The sequence below is a fragment of the Haemorhous mexicanus genome, chromosome Z (genome assembly GCF_027477595.1).
Source record: "Haemorhous mexicanus isolate bHaeMex1 chromosome Z, bHaeMex1.pri, whole genome shotgun sequence".
Taxonomy (NCBI): domain Eukaryota; kingdom Metazoa; phylum Chordata; class Aves; order Passeriformes; family Fringillidae; genus Haemorhous; species Haemorhous mexicanus.
Genome location: NC_082381.1, coordinates 21,243,975 through 21,263,788, shown reverse-complemented (window position 1 = coordinate 21,263,788; position 19,814 = coordinate 21,243,975). Strand labels below are relative to the sequence as shown.

General features: G+C 50.9%; 1 protein-coding gene across 1 annotated transcript; it reads left to right on the top strand.

Annotated features, from left to right (window-relative positions):
• Positions 1-12,868: 12,868 nt before the first annotated feature.
• On the top strand, positions 12,869-19,205 carry LOC132322443 (serine/threonine-protein kinase PAK 3-like). Its single transcript, XM_059836935.1, has 12 exons — positions 12,869-12,947; positions 13,890-13,927; positions 14,365-14,487; positions 15,448-15,592; positions 16,254-16,317; positions 16,941-16,989; positions 17,302-17,414; positions 17,669-17,786; positions 18,048-18,147; positions 18,429-18,625; positions 18,722-18,859; positions 19,104-19,205. The coding sequence occupies exons 1-12, from the start codon at positions 12,869-12,871 to the stop codon at positions 19,203-19,205; spliced, it is 1,266 nt and encodes a 421-aa protein (XP_059692918.1).
• Positions 19,206-19,814: the final 609 nt, after the last annotated feature.

Here is a 19,814-nt window from a genome sequence, read left to right as displayed (position 1 = left end):
TAAGCTGTGGGAGGAAAAGCTGGGCTGCCGCAGAACTGGACCCTGCAGGCGCTGCAAGCTGTCAGCCTGAGCAGGCCACCTGCAGGACCGAATGCTAAAGAGGCGGAAGTAGCGAGGGGATACTTTGTTTCAGCTGGAGTGACAATAAAACTCTCAAGTATGCCGAGTGTTGTAAGACTCCCTTCCTTGCCCTGCTCTAGCTAAGTGGCCAGGCCCTTTCAGAAGCCTGAAGAACGTCCTAAGCCAAGCAGCTTTGCTTGCCTGAACTGGGGAAAGCAAGCGCAGGAAGAGCGGAGAGGAGATGCCTGCACCTGAGGAAGCCCTTGTGCCCCGCCAGCTGAGAGGTGGTGTAGCCATGACATTTTCTGAAAAATCCCTTTGCCAGGATTTTTCTCCTGAGAGGCTGAGAGGTCTCAGGAAGAAAATGGAAGCAATAACGATCTGCTGCTGTGGAATGCAACAGGTGGCATCTTTGATTGGTCTCATGAGGTTGTTTCTAATTAATCACAGTCAATGGCAGTCCAGCTGTCTCAGGCTGTCTGCTCAGTCACAAGATTCTATTTTCATTCCATTCTTTCCCTTTCCTTGTGTAGTATATGATGTAGATAATTCATGCTTTGGAGATTGAATAAAAATTATAAAGATCCAACCATGCATCTGACCCTCATGGCCAGAAGCAGGGCTTTTCATTTCCAAAAGGTTTCCAAGACTCAGCCAGATAAAATCATGACCATTAACGAGTGAGTCTTTCCTGGGTTATCAGCGACCATTTCCCGAGAACGTCAGAACATTCACCGAACAACACCTGGGAGAGATAGCATCCAAAAACAGGCAACATCTTGGCTACATCTGAAAGGAACACCATTTCAAGGAGCCCAGACAGCCATCCAAGCCTATGGACTTTTGTACAGGACTGCATCTGTTTAGTTCCCATTATACATATGTAGGAACATACAGAAATCTTAGGTCATTTCTGCTCCAGGTAGAATAAACTGTATATAAGCTGGCTACCTGGAGCAGTTGGTGTGACACTCTGGGGAGACACTGACACTACCTTAGCTCGACCTAAGTTCACCCAGCATCAAAGTCCGGGGTTGAAACTGTCTTGGCTGTGGCGGTTTAATAATATTTTATTTTTTGGTTGTAGATCTAATAAAATTATAAAATATTTTATAAAAATTTGGCTGCAGACTTGATCATTTATAACAAATTGGTGACAGCCCGATGTGATCTGATATTGGGGTCCGGGAACCCCCTTTTTTAGCCCGGGGGGTGCCCCGCTGGTTTTAGCGGCCTGGACGGGAATCGGATTTCGGAACCAATCAGATTCACAAAAAAACCGCAGACCAGAACTGCAGATGATGATTGGAGTCGCGTGCTAACAGAGCCAGGGAAATAAGGGCCCATTCTCGACTCGGAAAGATCTAGAGAGATCTCCGAGATACGAGGTTTTTCTCATCTGTAAAAATCAACATGCACGAAGAATTCCACGCAGGAAAAGGACCTTAAGTATTGCATAGTTGGGTGGAGCGTGATCGGACGCATGTGTGAGACGTGACATTGTCACGGAGCGAGTGCGTAGCCTGCGATTGTGGTTCCGCTATCCTGCGAGGGAAGCGGCCAGTCAAGGGGAAAGCGAAAGGTGCTCGCTCTAAACACATGAGACCTGGGGCTCGGGAAGAGTCTAGGGGAAAAACCGGTCACGTTTGGGATTGGAAGAAGGGAAGCAAGCCTTGAAAGGTCCAGGAATTAGTACACCTTCTGAAACCGGAGGAAACAGGTAAGAAAGACTACCTACAAGTCGACAAGGCGGTCAACTGTCCAACTTGGTCAGGCTGGCGACTTTTCGCAAGTTGGAAAACCCAACGTTGGAGAAAGGATCGGGACTCGAGACGAAAGTCCCAGGAAAACAACAAAAGGTAAGGAAATTCTTAACCTTCTTTGAGAAAATGAGATTGGGAAAAATCAAGGGACAAAAGAAAACCCAGGAAAAAATCCCTCAGGTCCCCAGGAGAGTGTTATCAGAAATACCCTGAGACAGTCCTCTGGGGTGGATGCTGGAACACTGGGATGAGATTCCACAGAGGTGGGGGAAATCCAAAGAAACGATGATTCATTTTAGTATGGAGAAATGGGGGGGGGGGGGGGGGGGAGGGAAATCGGACAGTACGTGGTTTGGCCGATATTCGGCACGTTTGAAAGTTGGACCTGTGAGTCTTTGTTTGACCACGTGAACGGTCGCAGTCCGCGGACCCGGAGGAAATCGAGTATGCAGACATATGGAGGCATGCTCTCCCGAGTCTGCACCCAGAGAGAGCCTGCCTGTGTGCAGCAAAAGCAGGGAGGGAGTGGGAACCATTGGAAAATCTTCAACCACCTTACCTTGTGGCTCCAGAGAACCCAGGTCCCGCTCTGGCACAAGCGGTGCCAGGAATGCCTCTCGAAGTGGGGGTGCTGCAAGTTCAGGCGATTGCATCACCGCCGCCACCAGAACAAGCGGCGGCATCCGCTCCCCCACATGGCCATGCAACTGCAGAGCAGCCGCTGCCACAAGTATCCCCGAAGGCCAAGGAGAAGGGGGCGGGTGTCCCCAGGCACGCTGAACTAGGAGGAGAACGAGGAGGTCGACCGTGAGACAAAGTGGAGATGAGGAGGTAAAACTTGGTATCTACCCCTTACGGGAGGTACCGACGGCCCCAGGGGTGATTGGATATGTCCACAGCCCAATTGACACCAGTGATGTAAGAGCGTTCAAAAAAGAGATGGGAAAGCTGATGGATGACCTGCTCGGAGTAGCAGAGGGGTTGGATGAATTTTTGGGAACAAGTATTTACACTTACGAGGATCTCCAAGTGATCCTCAGATCGTTATTTAAAAATGAGGAGTGAGACATGATCTGGTCAGCTGCGATCAGGGACTGGGAAAAGCGGAACCCGAATGGGGGGGTCCAGGGAGGAGCGGTGGCCAAACCAAAAGCTGTCTTGGGAAACCCAGATGGAAGAGGGGAGGCAGATGATGATAAATCTGTGAAATATGGTGATTCAAGGTATCAGGGAGGTGGTACCGAAGGGGCAGAACATGAGTAAAGTGCTCAGGGAATGCCAAGGGAAGGATGAAACACCTATGGAGTGGTTGGAGAGACTCCGGAAGGGTTTGATGTATTCAGGGACAGACCCTGATTTCCCGGTGGGGATGGTGCTGTTGAAAACTCAGTTTGTGGCGAAATCTTGGGAAGATATTCGGAAGAAGTTAGAGAAAACAGATGGTTGGCAGGAGCAGGGGTTGCAGGGGCTGTTGCGTGAAGCTCAGAAAGTTTACATGCGCCGAGATGAGGAAAGGCAGAAAATACAGGCTAAAGTCCTGGTGGCAGCGGTGAGAGAGGCTCAGAAACAGGAACGGGGAAAGGATGCAGTGAAAAAGGGGTCAGCAAAAAAAACTGGTCCGTCTCCGACTCAGGACAAAGGTTCAGGGGGGCAAAAGCGGGAGTTTGAATGTTATTACTGCAAACAAAAGGGGCACATTAAACAAAATCGCCCCAACAGAGCCAAGGATCAGGCCATGTTTCAGGAAGATTAGAGGTGTCAGGGGCTTTTCAGTTTGGGTCCCAGAACATCTAGGGAGCCCTTGATAAAATTAAAAGTGGGACCCTACAAAGAAGAATTACAATTTATGGTAGATTCAGGAGCAGAGCGGTCAATGGTGTTACAAATACCAAAGGGATGCTCTTTGAGCGATGATTCCATGGTGGTGACAGGAGCAAAAGGGGACCCTTTTGAGGTCCCCATCATAAAAAACATTGAAAGAAGCACAGGAAACAGAAAACACGTTGGTAACATTTTAGTAGCTAAAGGTGCAGACTTTAACTTGTTGGGGCAGGACGTGATGGTTGCTTTGGGGGTTGGGCTGGCGGTAGAAAAAGCACAGCTCAAAGTGAGACTTTACAGCCTCACTGCCCCTGATGAGGAGAAAATAGACCCGAAGGTGTGGTATGTCCTGGGAGAAGCTGGGAGGTTGGACATAGAACCGATTCGGGTGGAAATTGAAAGGCCTGAAGACCCTATAAGGGTCAAACAATATTCCCTCTCCATGGAAGGGAAGAGGGGTTTAAAACCGGTGATTGACGAATTAGTAAAGAAAGGAACATTAGAACCTTGTATGTCATGACACAATACCCCGATTTCAGCAGTGAGAAAACCGGACGGCAGCTTTAGGCTGATTTATGGGCTGTGAATCAGAGAACTAAGACTCTGTTTCCTACTGTGTTGAATCCTTACACTTTGTTAAACAATCTCTCCCTGGAAGACAGGTGGTACAGTGTGATTGATTTAAAGGATGCTTTCTGGACGTGTCCTCTGGATGAAGGCAGTGGCGATTATTTTGCATTTCAATGGCAAGATCTGGAGACGAATAGGAAGCAGCAGCTCAGGTGGACTTCGTTGCCTCAGGGCTTTGTGGATTCTCCAAATTTATTTGGGCAGGCACTTGAGCAGATTTTGAGTGAGTTTGTACCCACGGAAGGAACAAAGCTTCTACAATATGTAGATGACTTGCTGGTCACAGGGAAAGGGGAAGAGGAGGTAAGGACAAACACAATTGGGCTTTTGAATTTTTTGGGAGAAAACGGATTGAACGTTTCAAAATCAAAATTGCAGTTCATGGAACCGGAGCTCAGATATCCGGGACATTGGTTAAGAGAGGGAAAAAAGAAATTGGATTCAGAAAGGGTGGCAGGGATTATTGCCTTACCACCCCTGCAGACGAAAAGGGAGGTCCAGCAGCTTTTGGGATTGTTGGGGTACTGTCGGCAGTGGATCGAAAGTTATAGTGACAAGGTGAAGTTTCTCTATGAGAAGCTCACCACAGACAGGATCAAATGGACACAAAAGGATGAAGAAGAATTTAAGGGCGTTAAGGAGGCGCTCATGGCAGCACCAGTGTTGAGCCTCCCTGATGTCAGGAAACCTTTTCAGTTGTTTGTGGACACTAGCAATCACACAGCACATGGGGTGCTGACGCAAGACTGGGCGGGGATCAGGAAGCCTGTAGGGTACTTTTCATGGCTTTTGGACCCGGGCAGCAGAGGCTGGCCCACGTGTTTGCAGGCCATTGTAGCGGTGGCTTTGCTAGTGGAGGAAGCAAAAAAGGTGACTTTTGGAGCACTTCTGGTAGTATTTGCTCTGCACGATGTGCGGGGCATACCACAACAAAAAGCAGACAAGTGGCTCATGGATGCAAGGTTGCTGAAGTATGAGGCCATTTTGATTCATTCACAGGATTTGGAATTGAGAACAACGACTGCACAGAACCCTGCACAGTTTCTGTTTGGGGAAGTGGCAGGGAAACTAGTTCATGACTGCGTGGAAACAGTCGAGCTGCAGACCAAGATCAGGGAGGATTTAGAAGAAGAAGAACTAGATGAAGGGGAAAAGTAGTTTGTGGACGGGTCAAGCAGAGTGGTTGAAGGGAAAAGAAAATCAGGATATGTGGTTGTGAACGGGTTGACAGGGAAAGTGATAGAGGCAGGTCCCCTGAATGCAAGCTGGTCTGCACAGGCATGCAAATTGTATGCAGTTCTGAGGGCATTGAAAAGACTGAAAGGGAGAAAGGGAACCATTTTCACCCATTCGAGGTATGCCTTCAGGGTGGTTCATACATTTGGAAAGATTTGGGAAGAGAGGGGGCTGATCAATACGAGGGGAAAAGAACTAATGCATGGGGAATTGGTCCGACAAATTCTGGAAGCACTGAGAGGGCCAGAAGGAATTGCGGTGGTCCATGTGAAAGGGCATCAGACAGGAATTCAGTTTCGAACCAGAGGGAACAATCTGGCGGATCAGGAAGCCAAAACTGTGGCACTTATGGTGGTAAGTACCCCAGAGCTTGAAAGAGAAGAAACCCGAGGATTCCACTCAGCCCTTCCCAAAGGAAATTGAGTGCCATGAAAAGATCGGAGGCGAATTGAAAGAAGGTAAGTGGAGGTTACCTGATGGGAGGGAATTAGTTTCCAGAGGATTTGCTCGGAGGATTCTGTGAAGTTTGCACCAGAAAACACACTGAGGGGCACAGGCTCTGGCAGAGCAATTTCTAAAATTTTTTAGGTGCAAGAGAATTTATGAATTGGCGAGACAGGAGGTACAAGGGTGTTTGATTTGTCAAAAGATAAACAAATCAAGAGCCAGGAAGGCTGCCCTGGGGATTCGCCCCATTGCGTACTGGCCATTTGAAAGATTTCAAGTTGATTTTACTGAATTGCCAAAAGTGGGAAGGTTCAAATTTGTATTGGTGACTGTGGATAAATCGACTCATTGGGTTGAAGCCTTTACCAACCCTTGAGCAACAGCCCAGACGGTGGCCAGAAAATTACTGGAGGAGATTGTACCCCAATATGGGGTAGTGAATTACATTGATTCGGATCAGGGAACACATTTTACATCAAAGGTTATTAAGCAAATGGCTGATGCTTTGGGCATTCGTTGGGAGTACCACGCTCCGTGACACCCCCAGAGTTCAGGACAAGTGGAAAGAATGAATCAAACTTTGAAGGCAAAGTTATCAAAATTGATTTTGGAAACAAAGATGTCCTGGTTGAAGTGTCTGCCCTTGGCTTTGCTTAATATCCGAACCATGCCTCATTCAGAGACGGGGCTCTCACCGTTCGAAATGCTGTATGGGATGCCATACAAGCATGGAATGCCGGTGGGACACCCCAGATTTGAGGATGGTCAGATCCAACCATACCTGGTTGCAATCAACAGAACCTCACAGGAACTTTGAAAACAGGGAATCGTGACACAGAGTGCTCCTCTGGGGTTCACTATTCACAAAATTCAGCCTGGGGACCAGGTGCTTGTGAAAGTGTGGAAAGAGGCATCGCTCTCTCCTCACTAGGAAGGTCCTTTTCTTGTGCTCCTGACAACAGACACGGCCATTCGGACAGCAGAGAAAGGGCTGGACACACGCGTCTAGGGTGAAGAAATCCAAGCAGCAGGAGGAAGCACCTGACTGGAGGGTCACTTCTTCCCACGGCGACTTGAAAATCTGGCTCCAACGTCCTCATAAATGACAAACAATGAGCGGATCAGTTGTATACTGTCAGATCATGTGTGCTATCCATTCCTGCACTTTAAGTGGGAATATTGTCAAGGGGTTTTTGTGATCCATTGCAGAAAGGGGCAGAGGCCAAAAGGACTGTGCACTCAGTGTTTGGAGGAAGAACTCAAATTGACTGACCGTATCCTGACCTTAGCCACAGGTCTGCGTATCATTGAATTCGATTCTCAGGAGTGGTTTCGTATTTTTCAAAACGGGGTGCGTGGGAAGCTTAGGTCCCAAGCAGAAATTCTAGATGTGGGGTGCCGGAAATCCATCAAAGTCCCTTGCAGTTCCGATGCAATCAGGGTGTCTCGGTGGGGCGCCTTTAAGAGGCGGTATGCGGCTAGGTCTGAGGGCATCTTCCCTGAAGAGTACTCCTGCTGCTGCAAAGATGGTCTTCCTCGCCGCTGGTGGCACCCCAGGGGGCGGAGGCAAAGGCAGAGGAGTACGCCTAGTGGGAATCCTGATTGGCCTGAGCCTAGTCATGTGCGGGATGCAGAGACTGAGCACTGAGGTCCCCAGGAACAACGGAAGCTCCGTGGTCGAGTGTGGAAATTGCACTCCAGTGGTCCCAGTCGCTGGGGACGGGGGATCCTCAACATCCCAAGCCCCGGAGGAATGCCCGAACGGAACTAGCAGGTACTCTTGGAAAAATGGTACTCGGGTGAAATTGTGTGAATTGGAAAGCGGGACTTGGTGCATCAATCCCGAGGCAGGGTTAAGGAACGGGCAGTCAATCACGGGTTCCAGATGAAAAAAACGTGATGCAGAACAAATGTCAATCCCCATTTGTCACCAGTGTAACCAAACTATGTGGGTCGGGGGAAAGACAGAATCAATTTTTATTGCATATCACCAGGTGAACCCTTTGTGCTATGATAGCACAAGGTTGGGGGTATGCACGATGAATGGGAAAATGTATTGGGTAACAACGAAGACGAAATTTGATAACAAAGTTACCGGGAAAAAGAACCCACTCATATTGGATCTGGCACGAGCAAAGGATGATAGGGCGTGCCTGCAATATGATAGGGTGATTTGTTTTGCAAACAACAAAGATAATGAGGATCCTGGAGGGAAAATGAAAGAAATGATACAAGAAATAAGAAAAAGGGAGTCAGAACTGAGGAAGCAGAGGATTGAACAGGAAAGGTTGAAAACACTGAGTGAACTGTATGAGGCCTTGGAAAAACAATATTCTGATGGGGAATTACCTTCCCCGGACAAGAACTTATTCATTGATCTGATTCAAGAAATAGCAACAGAATTGGGTTTATCAAACTGCTGGATTTGTGGGGGGCTGAAATCTGCTGAGAAATGGTCATGGAAAGGGGAAGGTTTGACTCCTGAGCAACTTCTGAAATGGGATAGCCTGAGGGTCTCAAAATTGATACAGAGGCCTGAGGGGTAGGTTTTGGACCAAAGAGTGATTAGCTCAATTTGTGTCAGCCGGGAAGGGAGAGAATACACTGAAATGGTAGGATACACTCCCTGTGTGTCTACTTTGGTGGTGAATTCTGATTCAAAAAGAAAGGTATGGCTCCCTGCCCCTCCCTTGGGGTATTGGAGTCTGAAAAATGATACAAATTGTGAGTGGGACAAGAGAACGGGATTATGCTGGGTCCAAAGTCTAGGAGCCAACCCTTTCCAATCCTTGGAAAGTGTAAGAGAATTCTGGGGAGACCCAGGGAAGATAGACATTAAATGGAAAGCACTGGATGGGATTTATTGGATCTGTGGAAAGGAGGGATACAGCGAATTACCCCCAAGGTGGAAAGGGTCTTGCACTCTGGGTATGATCAGGCCAGTTTTCTTCACTCTCCCGAGGACGAAAAGCAATCTGTTAGGGGCTCCGTTGTATGAGACCTTGAAAAGGGAGAGGAGGAGTCTGAAGAAGATGATACCAGTGATAAGTGGGGGGCAAGCCTGGGGGGAAGAGGAGTGGCCAGTGGCAAGAATAATCGATTATTATGGGCCGGCCATGCGGGCACAGGATGGAAGCTATGGATATAGGACCCCAATCTACCTACTGAACAGGCTGATCAGATTGCAAGCAGTTATGGAACTAGGATCGAATCACACCTCAGAAGCCCTGGACTTACTAAGTCGGCAGCACACTCAGGTGAGAGCCTTTGTGTACCAAAATCGAATAGCATTAGACTATTTGTTGGCCAAAGAGGGAGGGGTGTGTGGGAAATTTAATGAATTGGAATGATGCATTGAGATTGATGATTATGGGGAAACCATAAGAGGTTTGGCGGCCGAAATTAAAAAGGTGGCCCATGTCCCCATCCAAAAATGGAATTCAATTTTGCAGTCCTCCTGATGGGACAATTTATTTGATGGAGCATGGTGGAACAAAGTAATATCTCTTGTTCTCTGTTCAGTAGCCAGGATCCTATTCCTACCTTGTCTGATTCCATGTTTTATCAGACTGATCTACTCAGTAGTCAGGGGAATGCAGATTGCAATAGTCCCCCATAGACTCGGAGGGAGCTTTCGGAGGTGATGCATCTAAGATTGTGAGGCTCGGGGAGAGAAGGTATGCCAGCGATGCTGCAGAAGCATTTGCAAGGTTTGAAAGACAATCCAAACAAGAAAGAAGTAGTATAGTATATCAGTCATCCCACAAGATGAATACCGAATAGTGTAAGGGGTACTCCACTTGTGAGGAACCCTCAATGGTGGTGGGTAAAAATAAAAAATAAATAATGTACAAGCATGAATGAAATGGGTAAAATAAATGGAGAGGGATTGTAGTATATGTTGTAGATAATACATGCTTTGGAGATTGTATAAAAATTATAAAGATCCAACCATGCATCTGACCCCCATGGCCAGAAGCAGGGCTTTTCATTTCCAAAAGATTTCCTGGACTCAGCCAGATAAAATCATGACCATTAATGAGTGAATGAGTCTTTCCTGGGTTATCAGCGACCATTTCCAAACAATGTACAGAACATTCACCGAACAACACCTGGGAGAGATAGCATCCAAAAACAGGCAACATCTTGGCTACAGCTGAAAGGAAGACCATTTCAAGGAGCCCAGACCGCCATCCAAGCCTGTGGACTGACTTTTCTACAGGACTGCATCTGTTTAGTTCCCATTATACATATGTAGGAACGTACAGAAATCTTAGGTCATTTCTGCTCCAGGTAGAATAAACTGTATATAAGCTGGCTACCTGGAGCAGTAGGTGTGACAATCTGGGGAGATGCTGACACTACATCAGTTCGACCTAAGCACACCCAGCATCAAAGTCTGGGGTTGAAACTGTCTTGGCTGTGGCGGTTTAATAATATTTTATTTTTTGGTTGTAGATATAATAAATTTTAAAAATATTTTTCAAATTTGGCTGCAGACTTGATGATTTATAACACTTGCAAGGCTTCTGATGAAATCCTTGCTTCTATTCCCTTAGTATACTTTTACTATATATTTTTTAAAGAAGATGTATCATAAAAGAATAAATCAGCATTCTGAAACATGGAGTCAAGGTACTCTCTCTTCCATCATCCTGGGAGCCCGCTGAACACCAGCACAAGGAGGGAAAAAGGGGATGGATCATCCCCTTTAGGGAGAGCTTCAGCCATGCCCTGAGTTTTAAGAGGAGCTGTGCCATAGATAGGAAATGTAATGTTTTGAGGTTTTCTTGACAAGGCTTTATTTAGTTAGGACTATGAAGCATAGAAAGCTTCCTTCATAATGCCCTGCTTGGATAAAAGGAGTATATTGCTGATGTAGGGAAGCTCAGAACTCTCCTGGAAGGAGAAAGGGATGGATGGTCATAAGAAGAATGAAGCTACCATAAGAGAAGCTGGGTTTCAGCAGATGTGCTGTGAGCTGTCAGCCTGAACTGGTCACCTGGAGGACAGAATGATGGAGATGTTGAGGATGGGGAAGTAAGCAAAAGATTCTCTGTTCCTGCCCTTGGTTTCAGCAGGACTGGCAATAGAAACTCGAAAGGCTGCAGAGGCCTGGAAGGTTCCCTCCCGTGTCACGCTGTGCCTAAGCTGCCCGGTGCCTTGGAAGCCGTGTGCTCCGGGCGCGCTGTCCCGTTGATGGCTTTGCTTGTGAGCGCCCAAGGCTCTCCCCCTTCACAGAGGGTCCCTGCCCCTGTCCCACAGACCCCCTGACAGCTGCCCCACAGCACCCCTCCTGCCTGGCACAGATGGTATTCCCTTGTGCCCTGCTGTCCCTCAGGGCCAGCCGCAGCTCACAGCGGGGCAGGAGGAGGGGCCAGGCCCTGCTTGTCCCCCCTTGCTGGCAACCACTTGGTATTGAAAAGCAAAGGAGGGCTGAAATGGCCCATCTTCCTAACAGTGCCCTCTCCTTAACCTTTGGGGCACCAAAGCGCTCTGCTCAAGGTGCTCTGAGACACTGAGACATCATGCTTCCTTCTCTAAGCCCTCCAATTGGCTGGGGAAGGTCAGCTGACTTGGAAACAGGGAAAATGAGATGCTTTCAAATGGAGGGAACTCTTCTGGGCAACAACTGCAGTGTTTCAGCAAGAGAATTCCAAGGTAGTTCTGGGCCATTCAACTGGTGCATTGATTTTCAAATGCCACCCTCAGCATTCCAAGTGTGAAGAGCCCAGGGTAAAGCTCCGTTCAAGGCACTGAGCTGTCTGTTATCAGAGGACACGTCTGTGCTGGGTCCCCAGGAAAGCAAGCTTAGCCATGGAGTGGGATTCCACGGGTGAACAGAGCTGATTTGCAGAGCAGCTGGGAGCACTTTTTTCCCCCTCCCACCCAGTATTTTCTTCCACTTTCAAGATGCCTCCTGGGTCTGCCTCAAGATTTTGAGAGAGAAGGGAATGACCGCAGCTCATTTGTACTGGGATGTGGCTGCCCAAATCTCGGCAAGGAATCTCACAGGGAGCACGGAGCTTGGGCAAACATCCGTCACCCTGCGGCTTTGGACTGTTCCAAAGGGGCCTCCTTAGGGCTCGACATCTGCAGGCCATTGCAGAGCAGTGAGCTGCAGGCTGCTGCCAGAGCTCCAACACAACACAGGTGTGGCACAAACCACGGCACAGCTCTTCCGGATGTTCTGAGACTTTCAGTTGCCAGAGAAACAGCAAGCAGGACGAGAGGAGCTTTGCGTCAAGAGCTAAGCCAGCGTCTCCCTGCCGCAAAGGGAGGCCGGCCTCCAAAGCGAGTCAGAGCGGAGGTCAGCATGCACCCACGTGCTCAAGAAGCCACTGCAGCCTACAATGCTCCTGGACGTTTATTCTCTTGGCTTCTTTTGCCCCCTTCTTTTGTCATTGAAGAAGGGAGGCTTTTCAGAAGCAACTAAGATGCCACCTAGAAGAAGCACACTTGCTTTTAGTCAAAGCTTTGGGAACCAAAGTCAAGTTTTCTTGGATTCCTTGGATGCTAGGAGGGCTGGCTCATTGTTCTGGCCTCCCCTGGGATGCCGTGAGCAATGCCTTATGGAGCGTGAGGTCATTTTCTGCTGCTTTAGGACTGAGGAGAACTTGCCAGGCCTTTCTTTCGCATCAGCTCTGCAGAGGGGTTGGCTGGCTGGGCACAACAAAGGCAGGGCAGCTGCCATTGTGAGGTCAAGGGAGCGGTGCCACGTCACAGTGCCGTCAGCACAGCGTTGTCCCGGTGTGCACAAGGCCTGCTTGTCCAGAGCAGCTCTTGCGCTCGCTCCCTGCAGGAGGATCCTTGTGATCAAGGAGTTCTCAGCAGACGGCCTGCACCCCGAGAGGAGCCTTGCTTTTCCCTTGGGTGGAATTCAGCGTGCAAACCCGCACAGCGCTGCCAAAATGATCGGGCAAGTCTGTGCCGCGGTTTGCACTGTCTTTTCTCTTGCCTATTCTGCCTACTACGTGACCCAGCTGACTCGTAAGTAAAGGTTCATCCTGGGGCTGGCATCACCTGCCCTTTGCTTGGCTCTGCTCTTAATGCGGCAGTAGTGACCCAGTTGATTTAGGAACAAAATGGCCATGAAGATGCCACCCCTTTGGTCAAGCTCCTGCCAGCAGCAGCAGCTGGAAAGGGGCTATCTGTACTGGGCGGCAGGCACGGAGGATTTGCAGCGTAACCTGCAGCGGTTGCCCTCCCTCGCCGGGAGAGTGCGTGGCTGTGGAGTCTGTCATTTCCTCGGCTTGCTGCTTCAAGCAAGACAAGCTGCAAATTGCAGACTCTGAGGAGAGATCCTCAGAAGCACTTCTACCAACTCTGCGGTTCTCTCCGGGAGTGAAGGAAAGCAGTGTTTGCCCCAAATTCTGCCTCCTGGAGGCCTTGGCTGTGTTACTCGACCCTTTTCTGGTGTGCCAGGCTTGTGATTCCCTTGGCCATGCAGCACAAACTGCAATGCAGTTCGGCTTTGCTGCTGAAGCCGGGAGCAGTTCCTGGGCTGCTTCAGCAGAGAGCTGCCAGAGCAAAGGGGGCCCTTTGTGGAAACTTTCCTGGGCTATCCTCTTCTGCCAATTGATGGGAATTAGTGCATGCCATTGAAAAGAATCTCGAGGTAAAATGCAGGAAAGAGAGGAGGAAAATGCTGCTTGAGCTGCTGGGCACAAGGGAAGCTGAGACTGTTCAGGGACAAGGGGCATTTCCATGGCCGTGTTTCTATTTCTCTCCTGGCAAGAGAGGCCCAAATGCAGACAGAGCCTACCCGAGCGTCCTTGTTTTCCTCTTGCTTGCTGTGGGAAAGAGCTGTTGCTCCTGGAGGCATGCTGGGAAAGGCAAATGCTCTCTGTTGGGACTGACTGGTGCTGTGGCAGTCGCAGGCACAGGCACTTTTCTAAGGGCCTCTGGTTCCTTTTCCCTCGCTGGCTGCAGGTCACCTGACACGCGGATGGAGACGAGCCTGTCCTTTGGTGAGTGGCAAAGGAAGCTGGGACCTTGCTGGCGAGTGAGAATTGTGTGGCAATTCTGCCAGCTTGGCCTTTGGCAGGAGAGCGCAGTGGAGTGCCAGCGTGGGAGGCTGAAAGAAAGGCCAAGTGCCTGCTGGCATCAGCAGTAGCAAAGGGAGCACTGGCTGTTTGCTGATTTTCCAAGGAAAGAGGAGCCTTTCAAGAGATGAAAGGCAAGTGGGCCAGCTCCAAGGTGTCTTGCTGCTTCTAGGCAGCAGGGAAGTTCAAATGCACAGCAAGATGGAGTAGCACCTGATTCAGCCATCTTCCTGGGCTTTTCATGACTCAGAGTCCCACTTGCATCAAAGTGTATGGTTTGCCCTTCCCTTTCCCAGCTCAGCAGAAAGCAGCTCCTCAGGGACTGGCTCTTGCCTGTCTCTCTCACTTGTGTCTGTCTGCAGGGCTCAACAGCAGGGTCAGCGGCTCCTCTGGCTCCCTCTGTTACTGAGGAAGAGGCTGAAGAGGAGCAAAGGAACATCAAGCCTCCAGCTGTTGTCCCTCCGCAGCCTGAACGTGCAGAGCCAGTAAGTGGCAGCTGAGCTTGGCACTGCCTTTGGTGCAGGGCCAAGCTTCAAGGCTTGGATGGAGCAGCCCTCGTTGCTGGCGGCTGAAGATGCTGGGGGCTGCGTGCCTGCAGCGTAGTGCCGCTTCGGGCAAGCCAGGGAGGCCTGGCCAACGGCTTCTGAGCTTTGACCTTCAAGCATCACTTTGCTGGGATGCCGAGAGGTCCTGAGAATGTCTCTTGGCATCAGAGAAGAGGCAGCATTCCATTCTTCCCAGGGCAGAAGTCAGCTCCTTGTGCCCATTGTCAGTGCAGGCTGCCCGTGGTCAGCGGGCAGAGCGGCCCAAAGCCGCAGCTGACAGCCTTGCGGGGTATTTGGGAGCCAGCGGTCCCTGGAGGGCACCTGTCCTCTCCACGGACTAATTAGCTGCACGCACAATGTAGGCTGCGCTGGGCTTCCACGCGGTCAGAGCGGAGTTTGGAGAGGAGATTCCTTGTCAGCTCTGCATTGTAAAGGGCGGGTGCGTCTGGCCAGGGCTGGAAGGCGGCTCCGAAGGGCTGCTCCCTAAAGCCTGACATAGAGAGGGGAAATCCATGAAAGAGATCAGAGAAGGGACATGCTCCGGGTTTCTGAGCAGACAGATGCATGCCAACTCCGGGGCGGTTTCATTGCCCGGGAAAACACAGGAGGAGGAAAGCAGCAAGGCTCAGGGGCCATGCTCTGGTCTCTTTCTGGATCTTCACAGCCCCATCTCTACCTTGTTGCCAGTCTCTGTCAGAAAAGCTGAAAAATGGAGCATGGAGGTGGCCATGAGGGGTTGGATCAAAATAGCCTTTGTGCTTTTCCCATTGCCTTGGAGAAGGGAACACGGGAAAGGGCCCAATGGCTGACGGAATCTTCCGAAGGCCTAGCTTGTGCCCTGCGTTCCGCGGGGCCTCTGGGCCAGCCGCCCTTCTGACGGGCAATCCTTTCTTGTCCCAGCTCAACACCCGCTCTGCAATTCAGCCTGGTGCCGCCAGAGCAGCATGGCCTGCAGCAGCCAGCTCGCCCCCCGCTGCTGGCACTTCATCCAGCGGCGCAGCCCAGCAGCCCGAGACGAGAGAGGAGCAGGGCCCGAAGACACTGAGTACGTCCGGTGTATTTCTCGTCTGCCAGAGCCGTGCGCTGTGTGCGTGTCTCGGTGCGGGTCGTGCCAGAAGTTCTCCCCGGTCTCAGAGGCCCTTCAGCCCCTCTGCAGAACCTGTTGTTGTGCTTGGAGGCAGCGCGGGAGCGCTCAGGGAGCTCCTGTTGCCTGTGAGGGCGGCTGGGCCTGGCTTGGCTCTGCCTGGGCTGCCTTCTGTGCCAAAGAGAAAAGCAGAGATTGTTTCTGCTGGAGCAGAAGGCTGGCACCTAGCAAGTGTGTAGGCCCCAGGGAGCTCTCTGGCCCCAGCTGTTTTCTGGCTCTCGTTCTTACTCCTCGTGCGGCTCAGACACTTTGTGCTTCCAGGTGGCCCTGGCAGTGATGGGGGGTGTGACTGCAGAGGCTGCAAAGGCCCTTGCTTACCTCTTTGGGCCCCGCTCTTAAGGGCTCATCATTTTGGCTTATCAAGCTGTACTTCAATGAAATGAAGTCCTCCTAGGAAAGGCCACCTGATGGAAGGTGGAGAAGATGGCCCTCCCACTTGCTGGTCTCAGCAGCTGGAAGCCAAGGGTCCCAGAGCTTCTGGCAGTGGCCCTGCGTTTGGGATGGTCTGGGGAGCGGCGTCGCTGCGTGCAAGTGAGCGCCCTGCCCTGCTTTTGTCTTTCAGGGAGCATTGTGAGTGTGGGCCAGCCAATGAGCAAATACACGGCCTTTGAAGAACTCGGACGAGGGTAAGTGTGTGACGTCAGCTCATTTCACAAAACCGCGGGCCAGGACTTTGGCTGGTGCAATATCAAGTGTGAAGTCAGGCAAGCTCCAGTCATGGTCAGACTCTGGCTTTACCTCCTGTCGCCTGCCAGCGCTGCTCAATCAGAGCAATCCGAAGGCCACATCAAAGACAAGTTGACGCTGGCAATGTCTATCTTGCAGCACTGAGGAGCAGGAGCTGGAGCACCTCCTGCCATTGCAGCTTTATGGCCTGAAAGAGCACCTTGCCATCCAAGAAATGTCAGATTCTCCAAGACAGTGTTCTGGCCAGAATTGTTCTCAATTTCTTGACACACACATGCATGCACACCCACGCAAGAAGAGAGTTCCCCTTAGGTTTGGAAGTGACCAAACTGGGCGCGTGCCTTGGAGATTTGCAGCGGCCCTTGGTCTTCATGCTGGACCTTAGTGTTCCCTCGGACACCCTGCCCTGCATTGGCAGAGGGCTCACGGAGTGATGTGCTGAAAAAGAGAGGCCGCAGATGGCATTTTCTAAGGCGTCCAGGCAGCCTGGGCAGATCTCCGGCCTAGGCTTGCTTTCCGTGCCAGAGCTAAAGGGCTTTTTCTGCTGCTGTTTTCTTTCTAGGGGGTTTGGAGCTGTTTATAAAGCCCTTGACATCAGCAGCGGACAACAGGTAAAGTGCCAAGAGCCCCATGGCATTTTGCAGCTCTGGAGTGCTTTGCCCGCTGCTGCGAGCTCTGCCTGCAGCTTTGGCTGGCCGCTCCACGTCTGCAGCAGAGGCTGTTCCGCTGAAGTACCGTCTAGGCTCAGGGTGCAGAATGCACTTGGGATGGGCTTTGGTGCTTCTGCTGAGCTCTGCAGTCTAGAAACCAGGCACTTTGGCACAGCTGGCTGCCCCATCGCACAAGCACTCGCTCCACGTCTGCGTTTGTGATCTGGAGCAGGCTGCGTCTTCTCAAGGTAACCGTCGCCCATGTCCTCTTAGGTGGCCATCAAGATCATGTCGCTTGGGGAGGAGATGTCCGAGGAGCTGGCTGCCATTGAAATCCTGGCCATGAGGGACAACAGGCATCGCAATATCGTCTCCTACTTTGACAGGTTGGCATACTGTCATGGCAATGAGCTAGTGCAAGCCAGAAGAGACAATGCCCTTTGGTCAGTGGCAGAGAACGGAGCTGGTGATGATGATTTCTCTGCTCGTCTCCAGAGGGTGGGAGGAGGTTGACCTGCTGTTCAAGAATCTCTTGCGGCACACGTAGCTTGGAGAGCACTGGCAAAAGCCTGGCTCAGGCCCTCGGGTGACTGAGCAGTGGCCATTGCTCTCTGTCCATGCCGTGGTTTTCTTCTTCCAGCTACCTGGTGGATGCAGAGCTTTGGCTGGCCATGGAGTTCATGGACGGCGGCACCTTGTTTGATGTGCTCCGGGCAGTGTACCTGGAGGAAGGACAGATAGGCGCTGTCTGTCGGGAGGTGAGGCATCCCACTTGTGCTTCCCCGGGCCTGCCCAGGACGCTGCTTGTTAGCTGGAGGTTAAGGACAGCAGAGATTTCTTGCTCTCAGCTTTCTTTTGCTGCTGCTGCTGTCACAAGACAGAGGAGAAGCACCATGATGCTGCACCCTGGCTCCCAATTCCCATGAGAAAGCAGTCCATCCCGTTGAGCTCTTTCCTTTCTGGTGGTATGAAATCAGATCCTGCACGTTAACTTTCCCTCCCTCCTTTTTCTCTCTCAGTGCCTGCAAGGACTGCATTTCCTTCATTGCCGCCAAGTCATCCACAGAGACATCAAAAGCGGCAACGTTCTCGTGGGCATGGATGGATCCGTCAAGTTGGGTGGGTATCCCTGCTTGTGTGCGGCATTTGCAGCCTGTGCTCTGGGGCTGCCTTTTGGTGAGTGCCACTCGGCCAGGAGCGCCGCTCGGCCAGCGCGTGAATGGCCGGGGTGTTTTTGAAGTGGCCGATGCCTTCTTTCCCTGGCTCCAGCCCCGTGTAAGGAGTGCTCAGCTGCTCTTTCAGCTAGATTCAGCATCTCCTTGCCAGGCTTGGAGTGGGCAATCCTTTTGGCTGCTTGGCCAGTGGTAGCTGGCTTTGACAGGCTTTGTTGTTCTCCTCAGCTGACTTTGGCCTCTGCGCTCAGCTCAGTCCTGAGCGCAGCAAGCGCAGCTCCCGCGTCGGCACTCCCAGCTGGATGGCACCGGAGGTGGTGAGAGGAGAAGCCTACGGCCCCAAAGTGGACATCTGGTCCCTGGGGATCATGGGGCTGGAAATGGTGGAAGGGGAAGCTCCTTACCAGCGGGAAGCCCGTCTCAGGGTAAGGTGCAGCTTAGAAAGAGGGCTCTGTGTGGAGAGAGCTGATGCGGCTAGCAAAGGAGCAGCTCTAGTGTCCTCTTGCATCCGTGTGCTGTAGGTTTTTGAACTGATAGAAAGGAACGGGCCCCCAAAACTGCAGAACCCCAAGCACCACTCGGCTCTCCTGCGCGACTTTCTCCGCTGCTGCCTGCAGGCAGACGAGGACAGGCGCTGGTCTGCCCAGGAACTCCTGCAGGTAAGAAAAAGCAAAGGGCCAAAAAGCCCTGTCAGCTGAGGACGCCTGCACGAAGGGATGAGGAGGAGTGTGGGCCACGGGGCTGAGACGGGTGCCAGGACAGGAAGGCGCAGGAGCACATGCTGCCCTCGATGCTTGCTCTTGGTGTGTCTTTCTGGTAGCCAAGGAGTCCTGCTTGAGCCCATGAGGATGTGATCCTGGAAAGTAAGGCTTCCTTTCTTTGTTTTCTTTTTCCTCTGGGCAGCATCCCTTTGTGACCTCAGGCCATCCTGCCTCCAGCCTGGCTGCTCTGATCACCTCAGCCAAACAAGTGCAGGAAGATTGGAGAGGAGACGCCTGCGCCTGAGGAGGCCCTTGTGCGCCGCCAGCGGAGAGGAGGGAGAAGGGGATGTGTCATCATCAAGCAGAGTTTCAGCCATGCCCTGAGTTTTAAGAGGAGCTGGGCTGTAGATAGGAAATCAAAGGCTTTTGTAATTTGCTAGTTTAGGTGATAGTTTAGCTTAGCTTAGGTTAGTTTAGGTGTAAGTTAGGTTTCATTGAAAGCTCTGTTGGATTTTTTACAAAAATAAAATTTTTCATTTTAGATAAAATTTTCAAAAATTTAGGACACATAGGGAGCGACTTTGTAGGACTATAGAAGGTAGATAGCTTAGACAATCAAGGATTGATTAGCTTAGAGGAGAATATTGTTAATTTCGACAAGCTCTGAAGTATCTTTGAAGTAGAAATGAAAGAATTGTCATTATAAAATTAGGCTGTGAGAGGAAGAGCTAGGCTGCAGTAGAACTGGACCCTGCAGGCGCTGAGAGCTCTCAGCCTGAGCAGGCCACCTGCAGGACCGAATGCTAAAGAGGCAGAAGTAGCCAGGGGATACTTTGTTTCAGCCGGAGTGATAATAAAACTCTCAAGAATGCCGAGTGTTTTAAGACTCCCTTCCTTGCCCTGCTCTAGCTAA